This window comes from Hirundo rustica, chromosome 11 (assembly GCF_015227805.2).
Source record: "Hirundo rustica isolate bHirRus1 chromosome 11, bHirRus1.pri.v3, whole genome shotgun sequence".
Taxonomy (NCBI): Eukaryota; Metazoa; Chordata; class Aves; order Passeriformes; family Hirundinidae; genus Hirundo; species Hirundo rustica.
In genome coordinates, this window is record NC_053460.1 from 2,324,028 (window position 1) to 2,336,579 (window position 12,552).

General features: G+C 60.3%; 1 protein-coding gene across 5 annotated transcripts in view; it reads left to right on the forward strand.

Moving 5' to 3' along the window:
- The window catches only part of GSE1 (Gse1 coiled-coil protein), a 102,295-nt gene extending 91,820 nt beyond the window's left edge, over positions 1 to 10,475 (forward strand). For 2 of the 5 annotated variants that reach the window (XM_058422115.1, XM_040075541.2), the window contains exons 5-17: positions 108 to 289; positions 422 to 619; positions 795 to 986; positions 1,251 to 1,555; positions 1,849 to 2,173; positions 3,718 to 4,298; positions 4,825 to 4,937; positions 5,578 to 5,848; positions 5,955 to 6,077; positions 6,176 to 6,544; positions 7,491 to 7,757; positions 8,125 to 8,228; positions 9,546 to 10,475. In XM_058422115.1, the coding sequence (XP_058278098.1) occupies positions 108 to 289; positions 422 to 619; positions 795 to 986; positions 1,251 to 1,555; positions 1,849 to 2,173; positions 3,718 to 4,298; positions 4,825 to 4,937; positions 5,578 to 5,848; positions 5,955 to 6,077; positions 6,176 to 6,544; positions 7,491 to 7,757; positions 8,125 to 8,228; positions 9,546 to 9,680 (3,165 nt within the window). In that variant the 3' untranslated portion in view covers positions 9,681 to 10,475. The remainder of the gene's footprint in view (positions 1 to 107; positions 290 to 421; positions 620 to 794; positions 987 to 1,250; positions 1,556 to 1,848; positions 2,174 to 3,717; positions 4,299 to 4,824; positions 4,938 to 5,577; positions 5,849 to 5,954; positions 6,078 to 6,175; positions 6,545 to 7,490; positions 7,758 to 8,124; positions 8,229 to 9,545) is intronic. The other 3 variants (XM_040075543.2, XM_040075544.2, XM_040075542.2) reach the window with 3 other exon arrangements.
- Positions 10,476 to 12,552: the final 2,077 nt, after the last annotated feature.

Here is a 12,552-nt window from a genome sequence, read left to right on the forward strand (position 1 = left end):
TGCCAGCCAGGGCACGCTGGGGACCTGCTGAGGGCTCTTGAGGTGGGGACGCAGCAGGGATTCCCCGTTCCCTGCTGTCCCCTAATTCCTGCCCCTTTGCCTTCCAGCAGGAAGCGGGGTCGCGAGGCAGCGGCAGCAGCGCCGGCCGCGAGCGCCTCATCCCGGAGCCCCCCCTGACGCAGGAGAAAGCGGGGGGTCCCGCTGTGCCCTCCCACCTCCTGGGGACGCCCTACTCCTTCGGGCTGCCCCCCAGCTCCGTGGTGCAGGACTCCCGCTTCCCGCCTCTCAAGTGAGTCGGCTCAGAACGGACGGGATGCGGGTGTTCCCCCCCGCCGGCTCCGGTGCCACCTGGGGGAGGTGACATCTCCCCCCGGGTGGACAGGGAGGGACGGTGACCATCTCCCCTGTCCCCTCCCTCCAGCCTGCAGCGGCCGGTCCACCACGTGGTGCCTCCCAGCGCGGTGACGGAGGATTACCTGCGGAGCTTCCGTCCCTACCACACGGCCGAGGATCTGCGCATGTCCTCCCTGCCGCCCCTCGGCCTCGACCCGGCCACCGCCGCCACCTACTACCACCCCAGCTACCTGACACATCACCCCTTCCCTCATCCTGCCTTCAGGTGGGCGCCTCCCACCCTTGGGACCGCTGGGAGATGAGCTTTGGGGTGCTGGGAGGCGGGAGGGCGTTTTGGGGCTCTCCATCCCTTCCTCCCGGTGGAAGGGCGGCCCCGATCTGGCTCCTGGGCAGGGAATTGAGGGGTTCTTCGCCCGTCTGAGCCATCCCTGTCTCCCCAGGATGGATGAGGCGTACTGCCTGTCGGCGCTGAGGTCCCCCTTCTACCCGCTGCCAGCGCCGGGCTCGCTGCCCCCCCTGCACCCCTCGGCCATGCACCTGCACCTCTCGGGGGTCCGGTACCCCCCCGAGCTCTCCCACTCCTCCCTCTCGGCCCTGCAGTCCGAGCGCATCTCCAGCCTCGCCGCCGAGAGGTACGGAAGGGTTGGGGGGGGATGGATGCGGCGCTCCAGAGGACTCTGGCAGAGGAGCAGGGGTGGTTTTGGGACGCTCTAGGAATGCTGACAGGGATTTGGGGGTGCCGCAGAGGATGCCGGCAGGTGCCCGGGCGTTTGGGGGTGCTCTGGAGGTTCAGGGGTGTTCCAGGGTACGCTGACAGGCAGCCGGGGTTGATTTTAGGGCCTCTCCGAGGGGGACGTTTGGGGTTGGTGCTTTCCTTTCTGGTTTTTCCCTTGCAGGCTGCAAATGGACGAGGAGCTGCGGCAGAGGGAGCGGGAGCGGGAGAAGGAGCGGGAGCGAGAAGCCGACCGGGAGCGGGAGAAGGAGCGCGAGCGGGAGCGCGAGAAGGAGCTGGAGCGCGAGCGGGAAAAGGAGCGCGAGCGGGAGCTGGAGAGGCAGCGGGAGCGTGCCCGGGAGAAGGAGCTGAGCATGGTGAAAGCCATGGAGGGGCCCTTCCTCCCCGTGGCGGAGCTGCACGGGCTGCGGGGGCACCCGGCCGAGGAGCGGGGCAAGCCGGCGGAGCCGCTGGCACCCAGCAGAGCAGGTAACTCCCGCCCTCCACAGCTTGCCTCGGTCCCCTCTCCCCTCCAGATGGCAAAGCCGAGCGGGTCGGTGTCCCTGGGAGGTGGCTGGGGACGGGGATGGGCCCTCCTGGCTGCCAGATCGCTTCGCCAGGAGCCCGGCTGCGGCAGCTCGCGGTGCCTTTGCCCAGTGCTGAGCTCTGACCGGCGCCTGCCCCGCAGCTCCGGGTCCCTTCCCGCCCTCGGGGGGTGCTCACCCCCAAAATACCACCCCCCTCCCACACCCTGACTTTCCCTCACCCCTTCTCCGCCGCAGACAAACTCAAGGACTCGGTGCTGCCCACGCCGAAGCCCATCCAGCACCCTCTGCACCCTCCACCGGGCTCCCACCACCCCGTGCCCAGCCTCATCCCCAACCACAGCGTGTTCCCGCTGCCCGGGAGCAGCGCGGCCACGGCGCTGCTCATCCACCGCACCAACGAGGAGGAGAAGTGGCTGGCCCGGCAGCGCCGGCTGCGCCAGGAGAAGGAGGATCGGCAATCCCAAGTCTCGGAGTTCCGGCAGCAGGTGCTGGAGCAGCACCTGGACATAGGGCGTGCCCCGAGCCAAGCCGAGCCCGAGCACCGGCCCGAGCACCCCAGGTAGGGATGGAGCTTCCTCCCCAAAACTGAGCTGTGTTTTCCCTGTCGTGGCTGTCCTTATTGGGATATCCGTATCTTAAGCTGGAGAGGGGCTTTGGACAAGGGAAAGGAGTGGTAGGACGGAGGGAGTGTCTTTATATAGAAAGAGGGCAGGGTTATATGGGATACTGGGAAGAAATCCTTCCCTGTGAGGGTGGTGAGGCCCTGGCACAGGGTGCCCAGCGCAGCTGTGGCTGCTCCTGGATCCCTGGAAGTGTCCAAGGCCAGCTTGGATGGGGCTTGGAGCAATCCGGAACAGTGGAAGGCGTCCCTGCCCATGGCAGGGGGTGGAGCAGGACGCTCTTTAAGCTCCCTTCACCCCACACCATTCCGTGTTGCCATGATAGGACGATTTATAGGATTTTCCCCCCCAACCTGTGGCTCTTCCCCTACCGCCAGGCATCCACCACCCCTCGGCCGTGCCCCTCGCGCATCCCACGAGCCGAAGCCGCGGCGCCTGGCCGGTGCCAGCGGGTTCCTGCCGCACGGTGCCAGCCGTGCCGGCTGTGCTGGCAGCGCCAGCCGTTCCCGGTGCCCGACATCTGCGCGGCGGCAGGCGCCGAGCCCGGGAGGTGGCCGGGGGCCAGCGGCGAGCGGCCAGGTGCTGCCCAGCCACCAGCGCCGCTAATTGCAGCTCCCCGCCTTCCCGGGCGGCGGGTGCCTCGTTTGGGGGGCACCTGCTCCGAGCTTGGGCGGCTCGGGGGGCAGCAGAGCGTGCCCAAAGCCCCGGACTGATTGACGGGGCCTTGCTCGCCCCCGTGGCTTAAGCGGTGCGGGCTGATCCAGCCAGCTCCGCCGCCCGCTCCCTTTGTTATTTTTGGGTATCCAGGGGATTAGCGCGGCTCATCGAGGATAATAAGCAGCGGATCACAAAGGCGAGCGCCTGCCGCAGGCTCCCTTCCTCACCCGCTCCTCCCTCCCGCCCCAAACCGGACAGGAGGCAGCAAGGTCACCCCGAAAACACCTGCAGCCGGGGATGTTCCATCCCCATCCTTCTCCTGCGTGCAGCAGGGCGGGAGAGGGCCGGATCCCGGGGGGCAGGCGGTGCTCCCCGCCCGTGGTGACTCGGTGGCGGCGCTGAGCCGAACGCGCTGCTCCGTGTGCGGAGCTCCAGGGCGCCGGAGCGGAAAAGTGTTAAATGCACAGCTTGGGCACATGAAATATTTATCCTGCGAGCGGGCTGGCTCCGGCTCCGGCTGTCGGAACGGGGCGCTGCCCTCGCCGCTGGGCTCTGCCGGGGCTGGTGGCTCGCTTGTCCCCACGCAGGGCTCAGGGCTGGATGCAGCCAGAGCCGTGCCCAACCTCCCCACGCACAGCCCTAACTCTGCCCCCATCCCTCAGGTTTGTGGCATGGAGGGGACAAGTGTGGCAGCCCCACAAACCCCTCTGGGTGTTCCCAACAGGCACGTTTCTCCCCAAAATACCCCAGGGCTGGAGCGCTGCCAGCTCTCTCTGGCAGTGCCGGCTCCTCACCTCTCCGGTGCTCTCCTCTCCTCTCCCCGCAGGTTGGGATCGAGCCGCCACGAGCCGAGCAGCCGGGAGCCAGGGCAGCACTTTGGCGGGCCCCCGCCCCTCATCTCCCCCAAACCCCAGCACCACCCTGTCAGCACGTCCCTCTGGAACCCCGTCTCGCTGATGGAGAGCTCCCCCGACCCTCCGCGCCGCCTCCCCGAGCCCCACGCCCTCCACAGCCACCCGGCGCCCTTCGAGCCCGGCCGCCAGGGCATCCCGCTGGTCAAGGTGGAGAGGGTCTTCTGCCCCGAGAAGCTGGAGGAGGCGCCGAGGAAGAGGGACGCTCTGGAGAAATACCCCCCGGGACGGGAGCCCGGCGCCCCGGAGCACGGAGCCTTCACCCACACCCCTTTCCTAGCCGAGCTGGAAAAATCCACTCAGAGCATCCTGAGCCAGCAGAGAGCCGCGGCCGCCCCGTTCCCCGAGGCCAGCAAGCCCAGCTCGCCCTACCGGCCCCCGCAGCCCCGCGCCCAGGACCCCATGTACATCTACGACGAGTTCGTGCAGCAGCACCGCAGGCTGGTCAGCAAGCTGGACCTGGAGGAGCGCCGGCGGCGGGAGGCCCGCGAGAAAGGTCGGGCACCGGGGATGTCCCCTGCTGGCACCCGGGACCCGCCCGGGGGTCTCCCGGGGGTCTCCCGGGGGTGCCGGCGTTCCCGCATTCCGAGCGGTCCGGTAAAGCCCGCGCTCCAGACGTGCCCGATGAATAAATGATGAGCTGGAGCTAATATAAGAGGGTTTTAAATATTGATGGGGCTGCTGGAGTGGGGATGAGAGCGGCGGGGAGGAGGAGATGGAGAGCTGGGAGGGGCTGGAATTGCTGTCCCTGCTCCAGTGGGATGGGTCCTCCCCAGCCTGGGCCCCGTTTGCCCCCTGCCACCCGTCCCACAGTGATGCCAGGAGGATACACAGGGATGGGTGACTCCCTCCGAGGTCCCACAGCTGTTGGAGAGGGGACAGGGCTCCTCTTACCCTGCTGTGCCCCACATTGGACCCACATCGCTCCCTTCTGCTGCACCCTGTGTCCCAGAAGTTTCCCCGGGGTCCCAGCAGGTCCCCAAGGTGTCCCCAGCCTCACGCCGGCCTCTCCCTGTCCCCAGGGTACTACTACGACCTGGATGACTCCTGTGACGACAGCGACGAGGAGGAGGTGCGGGCCCATCTCCGCTGCGTGGCTGAGCAGCCCCCGCTGAAGCTGGACACGTCCTCTGAGGTACTGGTGGCACCTCCTGTCCCCTCCCTGTCCCCTCCCTGTCCCCTGGGGAGCAGCCCCTCCTTTACAGTTCCCAGGGCCCAATAGAGCCCTGTCCCCTCTGCAGAGGCGCCAGGGGGTGAGAGATAGGGGGGATGGGGATGGAAATGGAAATGGGGATGGAGATGGAGATGGAGATGGAGATGGAGATGGGGATGGGGATGGTGATGGGGTTGGAAACAGAAATGGGGATGGAAATGGAAATGGGGATGGAAATGGCGATGGGGATGGGGATGGAAACGGGGATGGAAATGGGGATGGAAATGGGGATGGGGATGGGGATGGGGATGGAAATGGGAATGGAGATGGAGATGGGGATGGTGGTAAGGATGGGCATTGGAACAGGAATGGGGGTGGGATGAGGGTGAGGATGGCAACAGGAACGAAAATGAGGATGAGAGGAATGGATATGAGAATGGGAATGGGGATGGGAATGGGAATGGAGATGGAGATGGAGATGGGGATTGCAACAGGGATGAGGGTGGGCGTGAGGATGGGAATAGGAAAGAAGATGGGGATGACAGCGGGCGTGGGGATGAGCATGGGGATGAAGACAAGGATGTGGGATGACCCTGCTCTGCTCTCCCCCTGGTCGCCCCAGAAGCTGGAGTTCCTGCAGCTCTTCGGCCTCACCACGCAGCAGCAGAAGGAGGAACTGCTGAGCCAGAAGCGGCGCAAGCGCCGGCGGATGCTGCGGGAGCGGAGCCCCTCTCCGCCCATGGTGCAGAACAAGCGCCGCACGCCCTCCCCGCGCCTCCCGCTCTCCACCCGCTACAGCCCCGACGAGATGAACAACAGCCCCAACCTGGAGGAGAAGAAACGCTTCCTCACCATCTTCAACCTCACGCACATCAGCGCCGAGAAGAGGAAAGGTAACAGCCGCGGCCCGCGCACGCTCGGGGTTGGGGGTGCCGAAGAGGGGGATCTGCCTGGGGCCCCGAGCTCGCTCTGCTGAGCAGAGGCTACACTAAAGCTCAGCTTCCCATACCGCAGACAAGGAGAAGCTGGTGGAGATGCTTCAGGCCATGAAGCAGAAGACCACGCCGGCCGCCGTGGTGGTGAAGAGCTCCCCGCGGGACAGCCCCGGTGCTCCCAGCACCGGTAAGAGCCTCGAGTCCCGCCCTGGGGCTTGGGTTGGGGGGCACAGCTTTGCTTTGAGGGGTCCTGGCTGCAGCCAACCGCTCCTCCTCTTCCCAAAGAGCCTCCGGTGCCGCCGCTCCTGCTGGACCTGGATAAACCCGTGGGCATCGCCGTCTCCGTGCCGGAGGTGCCCAAGGCGGCAGAGGGCTCCAGGTTAGACCAGCTGAGACCCCAGGAGCCGGCGAGGCCCAAGGAGTCGGGCACGGCGCCGGAGAAGCCCCGGCTGAGCGACGGGCACGCCGGGAAGAAGGCTCTGAGCATCCTCAGCTACGTCAGGGGTCCCCTCCCCAAGGACATCCCGGTGCCGCTGTCCCACAGCATGAACGGCAAGAGCAAGCCCTGGGAGCCCTTCATTGCCGAGGAATTTGCCCACCAGTTCCACGAGTCGGTGCTGCAGTCCACGCAGAAGGCGCTGCAGAAGCACAAAGGTAACGGGAGGCTGCTGGGAGTTGCTGTTCTGAGGTCACTTCAAGAGTCACCAGCAAAAGCAGAGTGTAAAACCGCTGTCACGGCGAAGGTCGCCGGCAAGGTTCACTCTCCTGTTTATTAGGTGGTTGAAGCACCCTGAGGAAGAGCAAACAAAAATCCAGAGTTGATAAATAAACCTGAAAGAGTCTGTGTGGAGGCTGGAGGAGAGGGAAACAAAAGGATAGGAAAGGGCCGGGACAAAAAGGAATGTGGGAGAGCTTCGTGTTCAGGAGTTCAGAGCAGACCCCTGTGCTAAGCTGAGCCTGGACTCGATCAACAGGTTGTGTTTAAAGGCCCAGCTAAACTTAAACTTGACAGCTTTTAAACTTAATTGATAACTTAAACAATTTAGCAAAGGATTCATCCAGAATTTACTGTACCACACAACAGTAACTTCCTTACAGGCCTAACCTACAAATCTAAAGCACTTTAGGACCCAGGAGAGTAAAATTCTGCACTGAGTGCCACACCGAGCCCTTCCTGAACCCCTCCAGGGGTGGGGACTCCACCACCTCTCAGGGCAGCTCCTTGCAGTGTTTAACGACCCTGCCAATCCAGAATTTCTCCCTGATGTCCATAAAAAATAAGCAGGCATGCAGGAAGCTGCCTGGGTCCTGGGGTATCACCCATTCCCTGTCCCCCCACCGGGGTTTGACACTGGCGACCTCATTGGTTGGAGCATCCCATGAGCTCGTTGCCAAAGCTAAAAATTCGGGATAATCCAGCTCCAAAGCCTCTGAACTCACTCAGCTGAGTGACTGAAACAAATAAAGCCACTCGGGCGCGCAAGGAGCGATAAAAACCCACACGAGACTCTGCAAACCCCCCCAGGAAAAACTCCGGGAAGGGCGGGATTGGGATTGATGGCGTGGGGAGCGGGCAGGGGCTGACTGTGGCTGCCCACAGGGGGGACGGCGGAGCAGAACCACAAACTGGACACCTCCATCCACTACAACATCCCGGAGCTGCAGGCGTCCTCCCGCCTGGCCGGGCCCCCGCACAACGGCACGGCCGAGGGGCCGCTGCGGCCGCTGCCCCCCCTGCCCCGGGACTCTGCCTCCGAGGAGGAGGAGGAGGAGGAGGAAGAGGAGGAGGAAGAGGAGGAAGATTACCCCAGGCCCAAGTGGCAAGGGATCGAGGCAATTTTCGAAGCTTACCAGGAGCATATAGAAGGTAAGGGGGTGCGGGGAGGGTGTAGCGCCGGTTGGTGGTTTAGTTTCCCGTGGGAGGTGTCGCTGGTTCCTGCTGGGATGGGCTGGGGGAGCGCTGGGGGGTGGTCTCCAGCAATGCAGGGGCAGCACGAAGGCAGCAGGCACTGTTGTTTTTGCCGAACTTGATGCGCGTGTGGAAAGTTGAGGTGTTCACAGCTGCCCAGCGTGGAGGCCTGAAGGTTCCCCACAGGTAGCGCCAGGGTTGAGAACGCTCTGGGATGCTGGGGGCAATCCCTGCTGTTTGGGCAGAGCCTAGAGCAGGGCTGGCACCCTCCGTGGGCGGTGCACGGAGCCGGAGGAGCTCAGCCCTTGTCCTTTGGGTGTTGCAGAACAAAACCTGGAGCGCCAGGTGCTGCAGACGCAGTGCCGGAGGCTGGAGGCCCAGCACTACACCCTGAGCCTGACGGCCGAGCAGCTGTCACACAGCATGGCGGTGAGTGGGGACGGGCACACATCCCCTGGGCACATAGCCTTCCTGGGAACTCATCCCCTGGGCACCCAACCTTCCTGGGAACTCATTCCCTGGGAACTCATCCCCTGGGCACCCATCCCCTGGGCACACAACCCCTGGGCACACAGCCGTCCTGGGCACCCATCCCCTGGGTATCCCACCCTCCTGGGCACCCGGCCTTCCTGGGATCTGACCTCGAGGCACCCAGTCCTCCCAGGGCACACCCGTTTACATGCACTGCACCCATGCTGTGCAGTGCCCATTCTCTGCAGTGCCCAGACTCTCAGTGCCCATTCCCTGTAGTTCCCATTCCCCGTAGTTCCCCATTCCCTGCTGTATCCCAAACCCTGCGCTGCCCATCCCCTGCAGTGCCCATTCCTTGCCCCACACCCTGTTCCCCCGCTATTTCCCAGGCACACACATGGGAGCATCCAAGTGAGCTCAGCATCTCACAGGGGATCCCATTCCCCGCAGTGTTCATTCCCTGTAGTGCCCATCCCAAATTCCACAGTGCCCATTCCCTGCAGTGTCCATTCCCGTAGTGCCTATTCCCTGATGTATCCCATTCCCTGAACTGCCCATTCCCTGCTGTATCCCAAACCTTGCACTGCCCAATTCCCTGCACTCGTCATTCCCTGCACTCCCCATTCCCTGCACTGCCCTATCCCTGCACTGCCCCATTCCATGCACTTCCCATTCCCTGCACTGTCCATTCCCTGCACTGTCCATTCCCTGCTGTATCCCATTCCCTGCTGTATCCCATTCCCTGCACCGCCCCATTCCCTGCACTGCCCCATCCCTGCACTGTCCATTCCCTGCTGTATCCCATTCCCTGCACTGCCCTATCCCTACACTCCCCATTCCCTGCTGTATCCCATTCCCTGCTGTGTCCCATTCCCTGCTGTATCCCATTCCCTGCACTGCCCCATTCCCTGCACTGCCCCATCCCTACACTCCCCATTCCCTGCTGTGTCCCATCCCCTGCTGTATCCCATCCCCTGCTGTATCCCATTCCCTGCTGTATCCCATCCCCTGCTGTATCCCATTCCCTGCTGTATCCCATTCCCTGCTGTATCCCATTCCCTGCTGTATCCCATTCCCTGCACTCCCCATTCCCTGCTGTATCCCATCCCCTGCACTGCCCCATCCCCTGCTGTATCCCATTCCCTGCTGTATCCCATTCCCTGCACTACCCCATTCCCTGCACTGCCCCATCCCCTGCGCTCCCCCTTTCCCCAGTCCCCGCTCCGGGAGCTGCCGGGTGCGCTCTGACCGCTCCCGTTGCCCGGCTGCCCGCAGGAGCTGAGGACCCAGAAGCAGAAGATGGTGTCGGAGCGGGAGCGCCTGCAAGCCGAGCTGGATCACCTGCGGAAGTGCCTTGCCTTGCCTGCAATGCAGTGGTCTAGGGGTTATTTCAAGGGGTATCCCAGGTGACGCTCCTTGGGCCAGGCCGAACATATAGTCTAGAAATAATAATCTATTTTATTACCTTGAATATTTAATATTTTTCACTGGGAGGTTTGAAGCTAAAAAAAAATAAAATAAAATAAAATAAAATAAAATTTAAAAAAAAAAAAAAAAAAAAAAAAAAAGAGACGGGAAAGAAAAAAATACACCAACCCCAATCCGTGACAGCAGAATCGTTAATAATAAAAGGAAGAGAAAAACAACAACAACAACAATTGATAAAAAGAGAAATAAATAAACGGAGAATGTGCCATGCATGAAGCAAATGGGAGCCGGGAGGAGCCGGGAGCCCATCCCAAGGCCAGCAGCCCCCGGCATGTCCCCTCCTGTCCCCTCCCTTCCACCCACCCACACTTTATAACGCTCATTTTTGTTGGTTCTTTGAGGTTTTTTTTTTTTCTAAAAAAATAGAGGAAGAAAAGAAAAAAAAAAAAAATTAAAAAAAAAGACATTGAAAGACTCCACCGACAACACTAAACCCGGCGGGGACCCCGCGGAGCCGGGTGCTGCCGGATCCCGCTCCCAGCACGGCACCCCCAGCCCGGGGCTTCCCCCTGGAAATGCACTTCGCTATCAAAAAAATAAAGTCAATAAACTGGTCGAAGGTTCCCTTTTTGTTCCTGGTTGGCGGGGAAGGGGCGAGGGACGCGCGCGGGGTCGCTTTGTCACCCCGGCTTTGGGATTGAACGGGCGGGAAAAAAAAAAAAAGAGGAAAAAAGAAAAAAAAAAAAAGGTGCTTCAGCCTTGTACTGTGTATATATATTAAAAAACAACAAAGTTTTGTATGTTTTTATTGCTTTAATTGTTGTTATAAAAAGCTCGCCTTTTTTTTTTAAGATGTTTCTGCCTTATTTTTTTTTTTTCTTCCCTTTTTTCTCCGCACCTCCCCCGCCCCTTTTCCCTCCCTGTTTTTATTTTCTTTCTAGGTTTTTGTTTTTTGGTTTTTGGGGGTTTTTTTGGTGGTTTTCTTCTTTCCTTTTGCCAAAAGGATCAACTTGCTTTTAGTGTTTGTACTGCTGCTGGTCGGGCCCAGAAAAGATATCGAAATGTTTTTAAAAAAAGAATTGGAAACCCAAAAAAAAATAAATCCCCTTTTCCACTGGGGCAGGTCTTGTCCCACCACCAGTCCCTCGGGAAGCTGAGCCCTTCCACCTCCCTGTGTTATTATTATTATTATTATTATTATTATTATTACCCTTTTTCTTGGCTTTCTGGGGTTTTTTCTGCTCCAGCTGGGCCGTGGGTGTCACGGTGCCGGGTGGTGTCTGAGCCTCGCCCGGCCTCCGTTTGCCAGAGGAAAAATCCCAAGGAATTGTGCTGAGAAGGGCGGAGGGTTGAGGGGTGGGTGGCACTGGGGTGTCCTTGTCCGTCCCCCCAAAATAAAAAACCCCGAGACAATCAGAGCAGCTGCGATCCTGTGGGGTCTCTTGGTGGCACTTTGGGGACAATCCAGGTGTGGCTGTGGCCAACACCCCAGCGTGTGTCCCTCCACCCCTCGGGGGAGCCCTTTTATTTGATGGTTATTTTTAAATTATTTATTAGAAATTGTTTTTGATTCGCCACGAGACCGGGCTCGCATCTCCGGGAAAAGGTGACCTCTGCTTCCTGCTTTAAATTCCCTCGTTGCGCTGGCAAAGAAAAGCATTAAACCCCCCGCTCCTCAAGGCGCCCCCCCTGCTCCCTGAGCTCTCACTGGCTTCACCAAAAAAAAAAAAAAAAAAAAAAAGCTGGGCAAGATTAAAAAGCAAAATGCCCTTGTGACAGAAATTAGTTTAATCTTTTTTAAATCCCCGATTGCCTCGCCAGCCTCTGGCCTCTCCGCTGCCAGCTCCGGGCTTCGAAGGGAATTTTAACACGGCAAAAAATTCGCTGGTTGCTCCGCTCCTTTCCCTTCCTGTGCGCCGTGGAAGAGGGAGGGGGAAGAAGCCGGGCTGGAAAATCATTGGCAATTTATCCCTCGCCGTGCTGAGGAGCCTGGCAATTTATCCCTCGCTCCTGTGCTGTCTTTCCCTCCTCACCAGCCTGGATTCAGGGTTTTTTGGACCGATTTTCCCGCTGCCCTGGGGTTGTGGGGAGCGTTTGTGTCCGTGCAGAACTGCTGGAGCAGCTGTGCCAGAAGGGCTGGGAGGAAGGTTGGATGCTGTGACACAAAACAAAACAAAAAAAAACCAAAAAAAAAAAAAGGGAGAAAACCCCAACCCCAAACATGTTCAAAGCGTACTTTGTCGGAATTAATTGTAATGTAATATATTATTTGTTGACTGTTAGTAATTAGGTATTTAGATTGCTGTAATTCCTGAAAAAATCCCCAAAAAAACACCCCCCAAATAAACTCTTCCACAACGAGGGCAAGGAATCCTTTCTCCGAGCATCCCCGGCCCTGCCCCGAGCATTCCCGGCGGCTCCTGCCGTCATTCCCGCCATCCTTCCCGCTGTGCCAGCCCTTCGGGGCACAGCCCGGGCAGGCCGGGCACAGATGGCAGCGGGAGCCCGGCCCAGATGCTCGGGGAAGGGCAGCGCTGCCAGCCCCGAGCACCAGGAATAATAATTATAATTACGGCTGCCATCAGCACAGCCCTGCTGCGGCCAGAGCCTGCCTGGATCCTGCCTGGATCCTGTCGGGATCCTGCCTTAATCCTGACCTGGATCATGTCTAGATCCTGCCTTAATTCTGACCTGGATCCTGCCTGGATTCTGCCTTAATCCTGACCTGAATCGTGTCTAGATCCTGCCTGGATCCTACCCTGGATTCTGCCTTAATCCTGACCTGAATCGTGTCTAGATCCTGCCTGGATCCTGCCCTGGATCCTGCCTGGATTCTGCCCTGGATCCTGCCCTG